The sequence below is a fragment of the Mytilus californianus genome, unplaced genomic scaffold (assembly GCF_021869535.1).
Source record: "Mytilus californianus isolate M0D057914Y unplaced genomic scaffold, xbMytCali1.0.p SCAF_4, whole genome shotgun sequence".
Taxonomy (NCBI): Eukaryota; Metazoa; Mollusca; class Bivalvia; order Mytilida; family Mytilidae; genus Mytilus; species Mytilus californianus.
The window spans coordinates 54,502,311-54,518,307 of record NW_026262690.1 but is presented as its reverse complement, the minus strand read 5'-3'; the positions used below and the strand labels follow the sequence as shown (position 1 = coordinate 54,518,307).

Sequence of the window (15,997 nt, the reverse complement as noted above, 5' to 3'; positions counted from 1 at the left end):
CGTACGGCACATTTTGTTAATAGTGAACAAAAAGGTAAACATGCTACACAGAGGAACAAGAGATCAGTATATATTGACAACATATTTGTTGAATTTGGAGGTAGACTCTTTTCAACAAATTGTCGGCATTCCTATGGGAACGAACTGTGCACCTCTCCTTGCCGACCTCTTCTTATTTTCAAATGAGTTGGAGTTCCTTCCGACACTTGTCAAAACCAAGAAAATCAAAGAAGCCAGATCATTTAATTTTGCATTCAGATATATTGGTGAGGTTCTTTCCATTACCAATCCAAACTTTTCTGATTCGGTTCCATTAATAAATCCTCCAGAACTAGAAATTAAAGAAACAACAGACACGGCTACCTCCGCCTCATTTATAGACTTATGCCTCGAATTTGACATAAGCGGTCATCTCAGTACCAGAATCTATGACAAACGAGACGATTTTAATTATGAAATTATCAATTTTCCCTACCTCAGTAGCAATATACCAACTTTACCTGCATATGGGATATACATTTCCAAACTCATTCGGTATTCAAGAGCTTGCAGCTGCTACTAAGACTTTATAAAACGCCACCAGTGTCTGAGCAGAAAGTTAATGAACCAGGGTTATGTAAAAGAACGCCTCGTTCTTTTTTCTAAAAAATTTCATCGGAAGATACCAAGACGTTGTTGATAACTATACCGTATCAACTTCACAAATAATACATGATGGTCTTGAAGTATAGATTCTAGGTACTGACGTTGTTTGTCATCTTAATTCGTGTTATAGTGTTCTTGTATATTGTAACTATTATGACCAATAGCTATCAGAAAATACTACATGTATATTTGAATTTTATCGGATTTCTGGCGAAAATAGTGGAGCGACGAAACAGATTTTGTACAATACAAAAAAAAAAAAAAAAAAAAACACACACCAATTAGGATAAGTTTTCATTTCATGGTTGAAGTCAGGTTTCCCGTGTTGAAACAATATTGAAGAGAAATTGAATGTTAAAGCATAATAGAAAAAAACTTTCCCAGATAAAATATCAGTAGATGATATGAGAAACAGCTATCAGTATTAATATGAATCTTTTGCAATAAATGCAAACCTTCAAATTTACGAACAACTAGATTTTAGAATAACGCATTATAACTAAATGTAATAGATAATAAACGACAAACAGTTGAGCATTCGAAAATTTCAAAATAAGACAATACTCAACCCAATAAGATACAACGCTGAATTCTTTTCATACGCAATTACTATGTTACACCACTAGTCTCAGTAATAGTTTTATTGTACTGTGGAAAGTTTTTCCAAGTGTTCTACCAATGTAAAAATCTGTTTTTTGCTCCAAGCTTGTCTTAAAAGTGTAAAAACTAGTTTCTCTCATGAACAGGAAGGTCATTCCTATATAGGGCAGTTATAGACGAACGAAAACTTTCATGATGTATAAATATGTAATCCTTTGTAATACATGTTCCGTACGGGTTTTACCAAAATTGGGGGAACTTTCACTTGAAATGAAACTAGAGGCTCTAAAAAGCCTGTGTCGCTCACCTTGGTCTTCAAAAAAGGACACTCTCCAACATTGTAGACGAGAATAGAATTCATGACAAAAATCTCTGTTTTGTTGATCTTGTATGGCTTATCATTCTGTCTGTTTAGTTTCTCTCTATTTTCTTTAGTTTTTGCTCAAAACATACCAGAGGGTAAAAAAAAATCCTCATTTAAGGGCAATTACTCCTATACAGTGACAGTTTACTAACTATATCGGCAAAATTTGACTTATTAGTAGATCTTGCCTTGTTGATCATTTTTGGGATTTAAAGTGTCTATTTATCTATTCTAATTTTTATCATATAAGGCAAAACGCAAAATAAAGGTAAAAATCGTCATTAAAGGGCAATAACTCCAATAAGGAGATGTTGGACGATTTCCTCAATATTGTCTTAATTGTAGATCTTGTCTTGCTGAACATTTTTGCTTATTTAAGTTTCTATCTATATATAATTTTTAAGATATAAGGCAAAAACGCAAAAAAATGGTAAAAATCGTCATCAAAGGGCAATAACTATATAATATATGCATGCACACGTATAAATATTGCGGTTTTTATCCAACGCAATCATAGGTTTGAACGTTGTTTTCAATTTAGACTTATTTATATTTTTTCGTTTGGGCTTGTATTATATTTGCCTTCGGGTTTATATGATCCGTTCATCCTATTTCGACTCTTCAAAATTCAAGAGTCTATCCTAAATTGAGGTAAATTATATGGCCTTCCAAATACCGTTTCGATTCCTAACAACACTGAAGAAACAATAATTGTCGAAATCCGGATATGGTGTACAAATTTTTGCACTTCATGTTTGCGGTATACCATCTTTTCCGCAAGTTTATTGTTTTCTGTTTGGTATTAAATTAGTAATAAAGATCCATTTTGTTACATCTTAATATCCGTTTATTTGGCAATCGCCAATGTCAGTCAGCAGGGTTTAAGTACATCCGTTGTTCGACCTGTTAGTCAAATGCGTTTTGTTTAAATATACTTTTTCACTTTTTTGGTCTTTTGGAAAATGTTGTTTGTGCTGTATTTAGACCACTCTACCAAGAAATTTGTTTTGCATGCACACGTATAAAAATTGCGGTTTTTATCCAACGCAATCATAGGTTTGAACGTTGTTTTCATTTTAGACTTATATATATATATATATATATAACCAGTCTAAAAGGGTACAACATCACCAAAAAATGACAATAAACGAACAAATGTAACTATAAATATTTCGGATAACAGATATCCATCATCAATATGAGCACGATGTAAAATGAATCAGATAAATCTATTCTGATTATTAAACTATAGCAATCTTGAATTCTATACAATAAAAAAAGTGAAACAGTTTCACCCGAACATCATATGTAGAGACGCTAATAAATTTTTAAAATTTCCAAAAAACGACTCAAAGACATGCCTAAAATGAAAATAGTAATTATAGATATGAACTGGCACAACTTTAAAATTCCAAAATGACGTCAGTTAAGATGTTACAACAACTGCGTGTAAATACATTCCCAAAAGAACAGCACTGCCCGATATAAGCTGGTAAAATATGACAAACAGAGGCTGCGTATTTATCATTCCAAATAAATAGCAGTTTTATAATGAAAAGAAAAAATAATAGTAAATTTGGGCTAAGGTTAAAAGTTGGACGTGGATGCGTACTTGTATATCCCTACCAAATGAAAAGAACCCTGGTATTTAAACTAGTAAAATTCCAAAAATTCCAAAAGAAACCTTAAAACTGTAAGAGTCAAGTAAGGAAGCCGGAGTAACTGGAAACAAATGATGTCAGGAAAATGAGTGATGGTAGGGAAAATGAGTGACTCATTCTATGTTTTTTCATTTATGCCCTCTGGGGAAACTGTCCTTAGCTTTCTTATCCAAAACCTTTCCCGAGCAAGTCTTTCGGCCCTTGACCAACCCTCGTTGTGGTCTATGATTGTGATTGTAAGGTTTTTGAGATCAGCTTGGGAGTGCCCAGGTGATCTCAAATGACGACTTACGGGGAGGTCGGGCTTGCAGGTGTAGTCACTTCGATGACCATTCATGCGTTTGTTGAAAGGCTGTTCTGTCTCGCCAATATACTGCATGCCACATCGACACTGAAGAAGGTATACAACATTCTGTGTTTTGCAAGTTACATTACGAAATATAGTGTACACAGACCCAGTGGAGTGGCAAGTAAATGTTTGAGTATTCAGTATTTGTTGGCAAGTCAGACATCGTCTGTTACCACACGACTTGCACCATCCTGCAGTTGAACAGCTTTAATTAGAGGAGACGTCAGCTCTCACAAATAAGTCTTTCAGACTTGCTGGTCTCCTTAGAACCACCTACCGAATGTTTAGTCCAGCTGCTCACTCTGGTTCTGAAATGCAACAATTTCACCTTTAATGGTGAAAATTACCTTCAGATAAACGATGGGGACGAAAATGGCTTACAGGAACTTCGCGGTTTTTTGACCAAACGAGGTTATAAGAAATTGGACATAGATAAGGGATTTGCGCGTGCTAATAACAACAGCCGCAATGACCTATTACAGTACAAACAGAAGAGGCGCAACAAAATAGTTCCGTTTGTTTTAACATACAATCCCGCCTTCACTAACCTTTCACGTTTGATCCGTGCCAATTGGCAAACTATTGCCAATCACCCAAAATTATCCAAGATCTTTCCCAATCCTCCTGTCTTAGCTTTTCGGAGACCAGCAAGTCTGAAAGACTTATTTGTGAGAGCTGACGTCTCCTCTAATAAAAGCTGTTCAGCTGCAGGATGGTGCAAGTCGTGTGGTAACAGACGATGTCTGACTTGCCAACAAATACTGAATACTCAAACATTTACTTGCCACTCCACTGGGTCTGTGTACACTATATTTTGTAATGTAACTTGCAAAACACAGAATGTTGTATACCTTCTTCAGTGTCGATGTGGCATGCAGTATATTGGCGAGACAGAACAGCCTTTCAACAAACGCATGAATGGTCATCGAAGTGACTACACCTGCAAGCCCGACCTCCCCGTAAGTCGTCATTTGAGATCACCTGGGCACGCCCAAGCTGATCTCAAAAACCTTACAATCACAATCATAGACCACAACGAGGGTTGGTCAAAGGCCGAAAGACTTGCTCGGGAAAGGTTTTGGATAAGAAAGCTAAGGACAGTTTCCCCAGAGGGCATAAATGAAAAAACATAGAATGAGTCACTCATTTTCCCTACCATCACTCATTTTCCTGACATCATTTGTTTCCAGTTACTCCGGCTTCCTTACTTGACTCTTACAGTTTTAAGGTTTCTTTTGGAATTTTTGGAATTTTACTAGTTTAAATACCAGGGTTCTTTTCATTTGGTAGGGATATACAAGTACGCATCCACGTCCAACTTTTAACCTTAGCCCAAATTTACTATTATTTTTTCTTTTCATTATAAAACTGCTATTTATTTGGAATGATAAATACGCAGCCTCTGTTTGTCATATTTTACCAGCTTATATCGATCAGTGCTGTTCTTTTGGGAATGTATTTACACGCAGTTGTTGTAACATCTTAACTGACGTCATTTTGGAATTTTAAAGTTGTGCCAGTTCATATCTATAATTACTATTTTCATTTTAGGCATGTCTTTGAGTCGTTTTTTGGAAATTTTAAAAATTTATTAGCATCTCTACATATGATGTTCGGGTGAAACTGTTTCACTTTTTTTATTGTATAGAATTCAAGATTGCTATAGTTTAATAATCAGAATAGATTTATCTGATTCATTTTACATCGTGCTCATATTGATGAAGGATATCTGTTATCCGAAATATTTATCGTTACATTTGTTCGTTTATTGTCATTTTTTGGTGATGTTGTACCCTTTTAGACTGGTTATATATTATATTTTGTAGTGTACTGTATCATATTTATATGATCCATCGCCCCGTAAGATTTATCGTTGGCTATTATTCAGTCATTATATATATATATATAATATATATATACAAGTCTAAATTATATATACATATAACTAGATAATTAGGAGTCGACTGACGATTTCGACCATGCAGACTTATTTGTAGATCTAGTCTTGCTAATCATTTTTGCAATTTTAAGTTTCTCTCTATCTATTATAGTTTTCAAGATGATAGGCAAAAATGAAAAATAATGGTAAAATTTGTCATTTAAGGGCAATAACTCCTATAAGAAGTCGTCTGACAGTTTTGACGTACATGGACTCATTGGTAGAGTTCAACATTGTGAATATTTTTGTTTCTGTCAAATTTTCTCTATTTATAACGGTTTTCAAAATAATAGATAAAACTTGTATTTTACCCCTATGTTCTATTTTTAGCCATGTCGGTCATCTTGGTTGGCAGGCTGGGTCATTGACACATTTTTAAAACTATATACCCCAATGATGATTGTGGCCAAGTTTGGTTAAATTTAGTCTAGTAGCTTCAGAGGAGAAGATTTTTGTAAAAATGAACGGACGACGACGACGAAGAACGACGGACGACGCACAACGGACGCAAAGTAACGAGAAAAGCTCACTTGGTCCTTTCGGCCAGGTGAGCTAAAAAAAGTAACTCATGCACCTTGGTCTTAAAAGGAATCGTATAATTTCGAACATTGTTCACAGATAAAATTTCCTGCAACACATGACACAATTAAGGCAGTCGTGATGTGCCTGGCATAATAATAAATTTACGATCCAGTGACGCAGAGAATATCATGAATGTTTCAAAAAATATTTTCGCTCAGGGCTTTTTATATGAACAAAAAATATTTTGTCACCTTTAAGGACTCGCATTAATATTAAATGATTCTTGTCATCTAATTACCAAACTTTTCCAGTTTTAAAACAGATGTTTGTCAGACAAAAAGGTACTGAATTTAATACTTTTTCAAGAATTTGTTAGGTCCAAAGAAAGGGTAAATGTGTTAATAACGTGCATTTCCTATCATGATTTTCTTGATAGGAGGTTGCTGCTTACAAGGAAGCTATTTAACCAAGAGTTCCAAGTGGTGAAGTTGAAATAATCCCATCAAAAATTTTACGAACGCCATCACAAGTTGGTTGACCGCTGTGAAATATCTGTTTTACAAATGACAGATATGTTCCAATTGTCGTTTCACATATTTGTACTTACATGTGCAACACGACGGGTGCCACATGTAGAGCAGGATCTGCTTACCCTCCCGGAGCACCTGAGATAAACCCGGTTTTTTGTAGATTCGTGTAGTGTAGATTCGTGTAGCTCAGTGTTTAGTGTTCTATGTTGTGTTCTTTTTTTGTACTTTTGTCTTTGCTCGTTTTTTTTGGTTGTTTTTGGCCATGGCATTGTCGGTTTGTTTTCGACTTACGTGTTTGAATATCTTTTTGGCATTTTTCACATCTCTTTGTCTAAAATCCAGGTTATTTAGAGCTTGACATTCAATATAAACATTTGCCTGTTAGCCCCACTACATGTATTTGTGCTTTTTGTACTTCCTAAAATACTTGCTCTAAGCATTATTTATGAAGTGTAATTCGGAACCACATAGAAAGTTCAGAATTCTTTACTTTGATTCATCTGATATATAATTACTATTCGATTTTTATTTAAGTACATTTATATTTTTCGGTTTATTGAGAAATTATTCTCTTTTACATAAATTTTATACCAAATGTTCATAATTGGCAATATTACTGTAATGTATTGGAAAATATTTATTTTCGTTTCATGAAGTGTAAAACGGTAAATTGATATCACTTATCAAAACACGACCCTTTTGTAAGACTCCATACAAATACCTAATATGGGAACATTTATACCAGAGTTTCACGTCGTTTAAAAACATTTTAGTGGTTTGTTTTGATAAAAAATCAATTGAATTCATACAAATGAATGATAATAATATAATCAAACTGCAATATTAATCAAAAACATGCTCGTTTTTCTCCTGGTTAAGTGAGATTTCAATGCCTTTTGTATGATAAACTTTCACGGTTTATACACTTCAATGTTTCCTTAAGTCATGGTGGAAAGTATGATTTCATATCAATTCATTAAAACTTTACCCCTTTTAAAAGCGATTGTGTATTTAAATTGAAATACCGTCTCAACAACATTGAAATACACATTGAAAAAGTCTATATTAAACATTGAAACAGACAGGATTTTTGTAGAAATTCTATACCATATATTTATTTCGGTTTAATCTCTATATAGTTGTTTACGCAAGTATGACGTGAAATATTAGATAGTTTAAACACAATCAAATAGAACAATACATTTTACCTAATAGGGTTTTAATGTTAATGAATTGAGATAGAAAGTATAAATTTCTTTTTGAAAGCAGGCAACCTTTTCTTTATATGGACAGGGAGAATATCATACGATTATATAGAGGTATAAAGGTATAATTAAGGTAAGACTTTAGTACGTTATATAGAATCTTGTGTAAAATAGATAAATTCATATTGACAGGACTGAAATATGAAATTTATTTCTTTAAAATATTACATTTTCTTTATTTGGTGAAAACTGTACCTAGAATATGCGTTAAATGGGATAAAAAGGGTCAAAATTATATGTCTTACTTCCTGTGCCTTTTTATATATATATATTTTATGCTAGTTTGATCATCAGTCAAACAGTTCAATTTTAAGATAAAAATAAGGAGATGAGGTGTGATTGCCAATGAGACAACTATCTACCAAAGTTCAAATAAAGTGGATGTAAGCAATTAAGGTCTATTTTCTGTTATATGTATGGCTTAATACGTTTTGTATATTATTTCGATTCTTTTTGATATCCTTATTTTATTATGATGTCATTGGGGCATCTTTTGAGAAATAGAAATAAAAAATGCAGAATTTAATTGACTACTTTGTTAAATTCTTTTTAAAGGCATTTGTCTTTAGAAAACACTAAACACATGCTGCAACTGAATAAAATGGTTATACAAATGATGTAGGATACCTAATATATATGAGTTCTTTTCACAGGATATAATTGTTTTGTAGAAATTCAAAAGTTATACGTTCTTTTAAATGAAGTCATCATCCCTTTTTACTTCAAATAGTTGCCTTGTATACTAATAACTATTGTTCTGGAAAAAAATATGCTGACTTCAACATGCTAAAAATATAAAATTCGTATATCAAAGTTTATTAAGAAGAGCCGAATTCAATTGAGGTAAATGGTTTAACCTGAGATTCAGAATTAGAACTAAGAGCCTGCAGAATCAAAACGAAAAATGACAACAGTGTTTGAATTTAGCTAGATTTGAAATAAAAATATAAGTCGTAAGCTTTTATAAAAAATATTCAGTATATGAAGGTTCTGTCATTTTAATATGGATGTATAGAGGTAAAAAAGGTAGAATTTATAAATAAAATGCAATTCAATAAAACCGAGGCTTTTCATGATGAATTTCTAATCATAAATCTACAAAATGTTGTACAAGTGATGTAGCATTGGCCCTACGACAGAAGTAGTATAATAAACGTTTGACAACAGTTAGATATTGAAATAGATACGAAATATTGGAATGTACACAGGTTTCCGGAAGTTTAGAATAACTAGAAACTAGGCCCTTATGTAAATCACTTACAAAAATCAATATCCTTTGATACAAATTCAAATATTTGTATTACTGCAAAGAAATTTCAATATTTAAGGCTTATAGAATTTCTCTTAACGTCTTTTTCGTTATTGATTAGGACAATTAAAAAGATTAAATCATGTGAATAATTATGTCATTAACCTTTAACCTTCCTAAGAAACAATAGGCGAAATCATGACCATTCTGATATCTGGTATACAAAATTGCTCATTGGGCCATTTGAAGTTCACTATCAGTCCATCAAAATGGCATTAAATTGCAACAGTGTCTTTGTCTATGACCTATTCTAAACCAAACAGCATATACGCGTATTTGATTTAAAACAATAAATATTTTCACTTTAGCATGATCGATAGTTTAAAATCACTGATTCACTGGATGTGATTTATTATTAATGATTTACTCTGGTTTTTCAATAATCGTCGCCAACAACACGTTTTTCAAATGTCATTTTATGGAATAGGATGCTGGAATATTTAATAAATCCATGAATTACTCTAAAGTTTTTGAATTTGGTCTGGATACATAGTTTATGTGATAAGAAAAACAAAACGCTTGTGTATTTTTGCCTGAATGTTTCAACGATTCTGTTAAGGTGAGTTCAGGTACTGCAATATTTGTTTCTTTTAAAGTAAAGCGTATTGTTTACGATTAACATTGTATATGGAGTTACTTTTCGTTTCAATAATGAATTCAATTGTTTTTGAATTGCGAAATATTAGAAATTAAAAAATATATATACCGACTATTTTTTAGAAAATAAAACTTTTTCAGTTTTCTGAACTGTCCCAGCGTTGACTTGACGAAGGTTCTTTGTGACAATTATATTCAATAGTTTGTAGTTGAAAGTATTATGCTGGCTTATATTAACCTTTGATTCTAAATTTAGACTCCTTGTATAACATTTAGCTTAGTCATTGAATGCGTGTACTTATAAGTAATCTAAAGTACGATTAGACAGTGAATACTTTCTCTTAGTATTGTTTAGTCACTAAAGGAACTGATCATTTGTACCAATCATTCACAGGTTTAGCCAGCTATAAAACCAGGTTTAACCAACCATTTTCTTCGGAAAATGCCTGTATCAAGTCAGGAACATAGCATTTGTTTTTCACTTGTTTCTTTGTTTAATAGCGTTTATTTTGTCAGTTTTTATGGACTTCCCTTTATGAGTTTGCCTTGAAGTTCGATATTTTTGTTATACCTTTTTCACACCACAAATTAATATACATCAAGCAAATGAATGAATTACATGGATTATTAAGGGCATACGATACAGTTTTGATCCCACGGTGAGTTTTTTTATGAAAGTTTGCATACAAGCTTTTTCACTTAGTCAATTCAAATATGTAATAAGAAATATACCTTCATGTGGTACTTTTAGAGATAAATGGGGTCGAAATTTTAGACATTTACTGGACATTTCGGTTTCTTGGACATTTCTGTCCTTTGGAAAGACATACCTAACTTTTTTGTTTCAAAAGATAAACGCAAGCGAATTTTTGTAAACTCATCTGAAATATCTTCTGGACATAAGTGTGTTTTAAATTTGTGAAACAATTCCTTGGAAATAATTCATTTTTATTCCATTTTCATGATTTTAGTTAAAAAAAACCGGCATTTTTGGCTGTATATTTATCTGATTTGAATAAAATTCATCGGTGATTTGTTCATAAAAATTGGCACAAATAATCTTCACACATTATCAAGACAAATGTCATTTTTAAAAGAGGGGTCCATGAATTCGTTTTCAAGTTGAATCAGTCTGAATGATAAAAATCAGTCGAAAAATGCATCTTTTCTCGATATGTCACAGTTTGACGTCGCGAAAAATAACATTTTACGTTAGCGACGTCATTACTTCCCCTGTAACTGTATCGCATGCCCTTAAAGCGGCATTCTTAAGCAAGATCTGACCGTCTTTGTAATGAAAAGGAGAAAAAGAAAAAAATGAAAATAAAAAAGATAAGGAAAAATGTCATGGAAAAGAAAGAAAACTACTATCATAAAATTGAGAATGGAAATGGGGAATGTGTCAAAGAGACAACAACCCGACCAAAGAGCAGAAAACAGCAGAAAACCACCAATGCCATGATTATCAAATTAACTCTGTGTATGAACTGATTGTATTTAAAAGTAGTTTGAAATTTATTCATGCATCCAATAAAATTTAAAATATGGTAGTTAAATCTATATTGATCCTTTGCTCATGTTTTTAATGTTAAAAATCTTGCATCTAAATATAAAGAATCAACATATGTAAAAAAAAGGTATTGGTATTCATTTTTATACATACGCAAATTATATGCAATGCCAAGATTAAGAAATTTGTATCAACTGCACATGACTTATTCTGATATTCACAGTGTTGGCTTACTACGTTATTATCGTTTCAACAACAAATTTAACGTCCGATTATGACAGTTATAACTACGTTGTCACAACGTACTAAAATGTCTCGTCCTGACAGGGTGATAAAATTACGTCAACCTGACGTACTTTTATAACGTCTGAAAACTACGTTGGGTTTTACGTTCACACATTGGTACGACGTAAATCCAAGACACGACGTTCAGACGACCATTACCCGACGTCGGGAATACGTCGTGTGTTTGCTTGGGTATGATTGCCAATGAGACAACTATCCACCATATTATTTTTGCTGTTAAAGGCTGTACGGTTGCCTATAATTACTTACATCCACTTCATTTGAACTTTGGTGGGTATGATTGCCAATGAGACAACTATCCACCAAAGTTCAAATGAAGTGGATGTAAGTAATTATAGGCAACCGTACAGCCTTCAACAAAAAAAAAAATATACCGTTTTTCGACTATAAAAGGCTCCGACATGAAAAATATGAAACAATTCAATTGAGAAAACTAACGGCCTAATGTATAACAAAATAATTTACGAAAAACAAATATGACAAACATGAACCAACGACAACCACTAAACTACAGGCTCCTGACTTGGGACAGGCACATAAAGAATGTGGCGGGGTTAAATATGTTTGTGAGTGCTCAACCCTCCTCCTAACCTGTTACAGCACAACATAAGAGCAAACTATAAAAATAAGTTGAAAATGGCTTAACTCACCAGATCGATACAAAGAAGAAAAACATCAAACATAAACACAGACCGGACGTGACAGGGTATTTATCCACCCCTCATCCCTAACAAAAAAGACACTAAGTACAGATCTGAGAGTACTCGCAGATACTGAAAGCTAGTTCAAAGCCAATAACAAATAATAAAAGTATCTAAGACTAAAATATCAATCAGTACACATCCAGCATCCAATGGATTTAGTGTAAAGACGTCATTAACAGTCGGAGAAAAACATGACTGCGTAACTGTTATGATTCACAAAAACCGTTAAAGCAAAAAGACAAATGCAGTACTTTTCAATGCAGGCTAGTGGCTTCCAAAAAAGTGTTTCTGATAAGTATCAAATCTAAAAATAAGGAGAAGTGGTATGTTTACCATTGAGACAACTATCCACGTTACACTAGATGAAGAGGATGAATATTACACGTTACCGTACGGGGTTTAACATTGAGCAACAACCATAACGTACAATAAGCTAAAACATGCTAAAAAAATAAAAATAAAACTAAATATGGCTGGCAAACAGCAGCCAATCAATGACAGCCACTGAATAATCGGCTCGTGACTTAGACAGGCACATGAATAATGTTACTGGGTTACCCATGTTTGTGAGCACTCAATCCCCCTTACATGTAGCAGTGTAACAACACGACATAAAAACAATGTAAAAATTAGCCTAGAAAGTGCTTAACACATTGGACCAATACTTGCGCAAAACAAAACTCAAAAAGTTAAAATGTACCGATAAAAGCGTCCTGGAGTCATTGAAAGCTAGACCAAAACCCGATTTCAACTAATGAATAAATAAAAGTTCTCCCAAGACTAAAATTCTTTTTACACAGCCGTTAGTTATCATAATCATTGAAAACCCTATACGCACATAACTCCAAAATGCAACAAAATCGTAATCTGGTAACAACGAGTCATGAACATATTGGTAAATGATAAAAAATTGAATCTACATACACCACTTGTGTTTCGATTATTTTGGCTCAAACCCCAAGGGAGTTTATGCGTTGTTTAATATCTGGTCAAACTGATCAAACTGATATCTTATAAAACGAACTTTCAGCATTTCCGTGTTTGCTTAAATATATATTTTTTTCTGATATAAGAACATGTCTAAAGAAAGATGATGATATAGATAAAATATACATTTAATTACATTTAGAATGTCGAATGAAACGACGACAGACACATCAACAGCTCCCCGGAAAGAAGAGTCTGGTAAAAGTACCAATGAAAATCTTGCAGAGGTAATAGAATCAAGAAATTGTGTGTGTTATTATTATTAAACTTTCATCTACACTTTGTAGTTAAACATACATTAGTGTATATTCACTGGTGTTAATATGTCTTTTGATTGAGTTAATCCATTTCAATTGATATTTTATAGTGTGTCTTTCTATGTTGTGATGTTACACTATTGTTTCAGATAAGGGTGAAGGTTTGGTACCATTAAAACGTTTAAACCCGCTGCATTGTTTTGCATCTGTCCTAAGTCAGGAATCTGATGTTCAGTAGTTGTCGTTTGTTAATGTGGTTCATAAGTGTTTCTCGTTTCTCGTTTTTTATATAGATTAGACCGTTGGTTTTCCCGTTTAAATGGTTTTACACTAGTAATTTTTGGGGCCCTTTATAGCTTACTGTTCGGTGTGAGCCAAGACACCGTGTTGAAGACCGTACTTTGACCTATAATAGTTTACTTTTATAAATTTTGACTTGGATGGAGAGTTGTCTCATTGGCACTCATACCACATCTTCTTATATATATTCGAGTGGACTTGCCTCTACTGTCTTTGCAGTTAAACTCAATAATAAAGTCCCTGATGTGTTAATACTATATAGTCTGGGTCACTGCACTGAAAACACCTGTGTCATTTTGTCAAAACTTGAAGTTTGTTTTCAAATTTTTGCTGTTATCTGAAAGAATGCAAATTGTCGCATCTATCAAAGATTCTTAGTTATTAAATTAAAAAAAATACTTATAAGGTCACAAAGGGGAATGTATAAATGTATTTTTATATTTTGCTTAATTTAGTACATTATTTTTTTCAATACTTTTTTCGTTGTAGTTATTGTCAGATATATCTGCTGAAAGAGAAGAAAGTGTATTCAGTTTAAAACGGTTGCTTGACGTTGGAAATAATAAAAATGTTCTTCGTCAGAATTACGTCGATGAAACTGTTCTCAAATTTACTATGCGCCGAATAGAAGGCGATAAAGACATGGTTGCTGCAGATTTATGTCGTGAACAGAATGTATTCAAGAAGAAATTAAAAGTTTACCGAGACAAACAAAGAAAACTGACTGCAAAACGCCTAGCAAATGAACGAAAGATATACGATACGAAACATAATAATGTTAACGAATCAACTGATTCGTTAGAAGATCTTCTAAGAAAACAACTGACAGTGCGAAGACCTGTAATAAAAAAGCAAAGACCTGCAACATGTATACCTACAATGCTGCAACTAAAAACCAAAACAGACCATCTTAAAGGCACTGAAAGCGTAGAGTTCGATAAGAAATTTTTTATCAACAGAAAAAGATATCGCGTTGATTTGAGGCCGAAGATTTCTCATACCTATCGTGAGAAACCTGAAATGCTTGAAAAAGTAGTAAACGGAAACAGAGGTTACCTGACTGACCCTAAAGAAGCCGTTAGATATTTTGAAGATGACGAAATCGACGAAAGGAAAGGTATTTATGCCTTGTTGACCGAAATTCGGAAAAAAGTCGAACAAAGAAAATTGAAAAATGGTCAACAGAAAATGAATTTGTATTTAGATAAATATTTTCCAAGAAAAATTAAAAGTGTTATTTTAAGTGACGGACAAGAAACTGATCTGGAAAAGATTCAGGATCAAGCACAGAATATAACGGTTACACGACGATCCCAAACAACGTTGTCATAAGCCTTATATACCTTTTAAAATACGTAGTTAATTTTTTCACCATGTATGTTTAGAAACAAACAGTACACAAAATGTGAATTTAAGGAAAAACTTATTACAGTATTTGAAGGTATCAGGGAAATAGTACATTAAGTCTAGAATTTATATGATAAAAGGGATAAGCGGTAATCCTGATAAACTTTTAACTTATGTTATTTACAAAATATTACTGAGATACTATTAATTTTTCCAGTACTTATAGTACATACTGGTATAAATGACTTTTATTTGATTGGTACGAGAAATACATGTATCTGACGCGTATGAGCTACTTTGGCATTAACAGAAATTGAATAGATGAAGACGAATAAGACATGATAAGTTAGACTATGATTTTAATTCCCTGGAATGAATTTATCAATTCGAAAAAGAAATATTTGATATCATTTAAAATATACATATATTTGAAAACCCGAAATGAATATGAATTTAAAGTTATGTAAAAAATCAGGACGCAATAAGAATATAGATTCAGTGCATGTATACACATTTTCCAGTTGAATTACTGAAAAAAATCAGCTTTCAGAGTAGATTGTTTTGCTTTAGCTTTTTATACAATTAGCGCGCAATAAAGCTTAGCAATTCGAATATTTTTTTCCTTTACTAATTAACTAGAAATGTGTTAGTCAAATTCTATTTAATGCAACACAGAATACAAACCAACAAATGAATAAATGGTTGCTGCAGATTTATGTCTTGAACAAAATGTATACAAGAGAAAATTATAAGATTAACCGAGACAAACAGAAAAACCTGATTGCAAAGGGGCTAGGATGAAAAA

At 32.8% G+C, this 15,997-nt stretch overlaps 2 protein-coding genes across 4 annotated transcripts in view; both read left to right on the top strand.

Moving 5' to 3' along the window:
* Positions 1-15,997, top strand: part of LOC127738286 (mammalian ependymin-related protein 1-like) — a 414,752-nt gene that overhangs the window by 191,990 nt on the left and 206,765 nt on the right. The window lies entirely within an intron of this gene.
* On the top strand, positions 7,757-15,369 carry LOC127738283 (uncharacterized). Of its 3 annotated transcripts, none has more exons than XM_052249469.1 (3): positions 7,757-7,948; positions 13,431-13,515; positions 14,335-15,369. In XM_052249469.1, exons 2-3 carry the CDS (start codon positions 13,432-13,434, stop codon positions 15,175-15,177), a joined length of 927 nt encoding a protein of 308 aa, XP_052105429.1. In that variant the 5' UTR covers positions 7,757-7,948; position 13,431; the 3' UTR covers positions 15,178-15,369. The 3 variants fall into 3 exon arrangements, with proteins under 3 accessions (XP_052105429.1, XP_052105430.1, XP_052105431.1); XM_052249470.1 differs by lacking the exon at positions 7,757-7,948 and adding an exon at positions 9,498-9,743; XM_052249471.1 differs by lacking the exon at positions 7,757-7,948 and adding an exon at positions 9,731-9,753.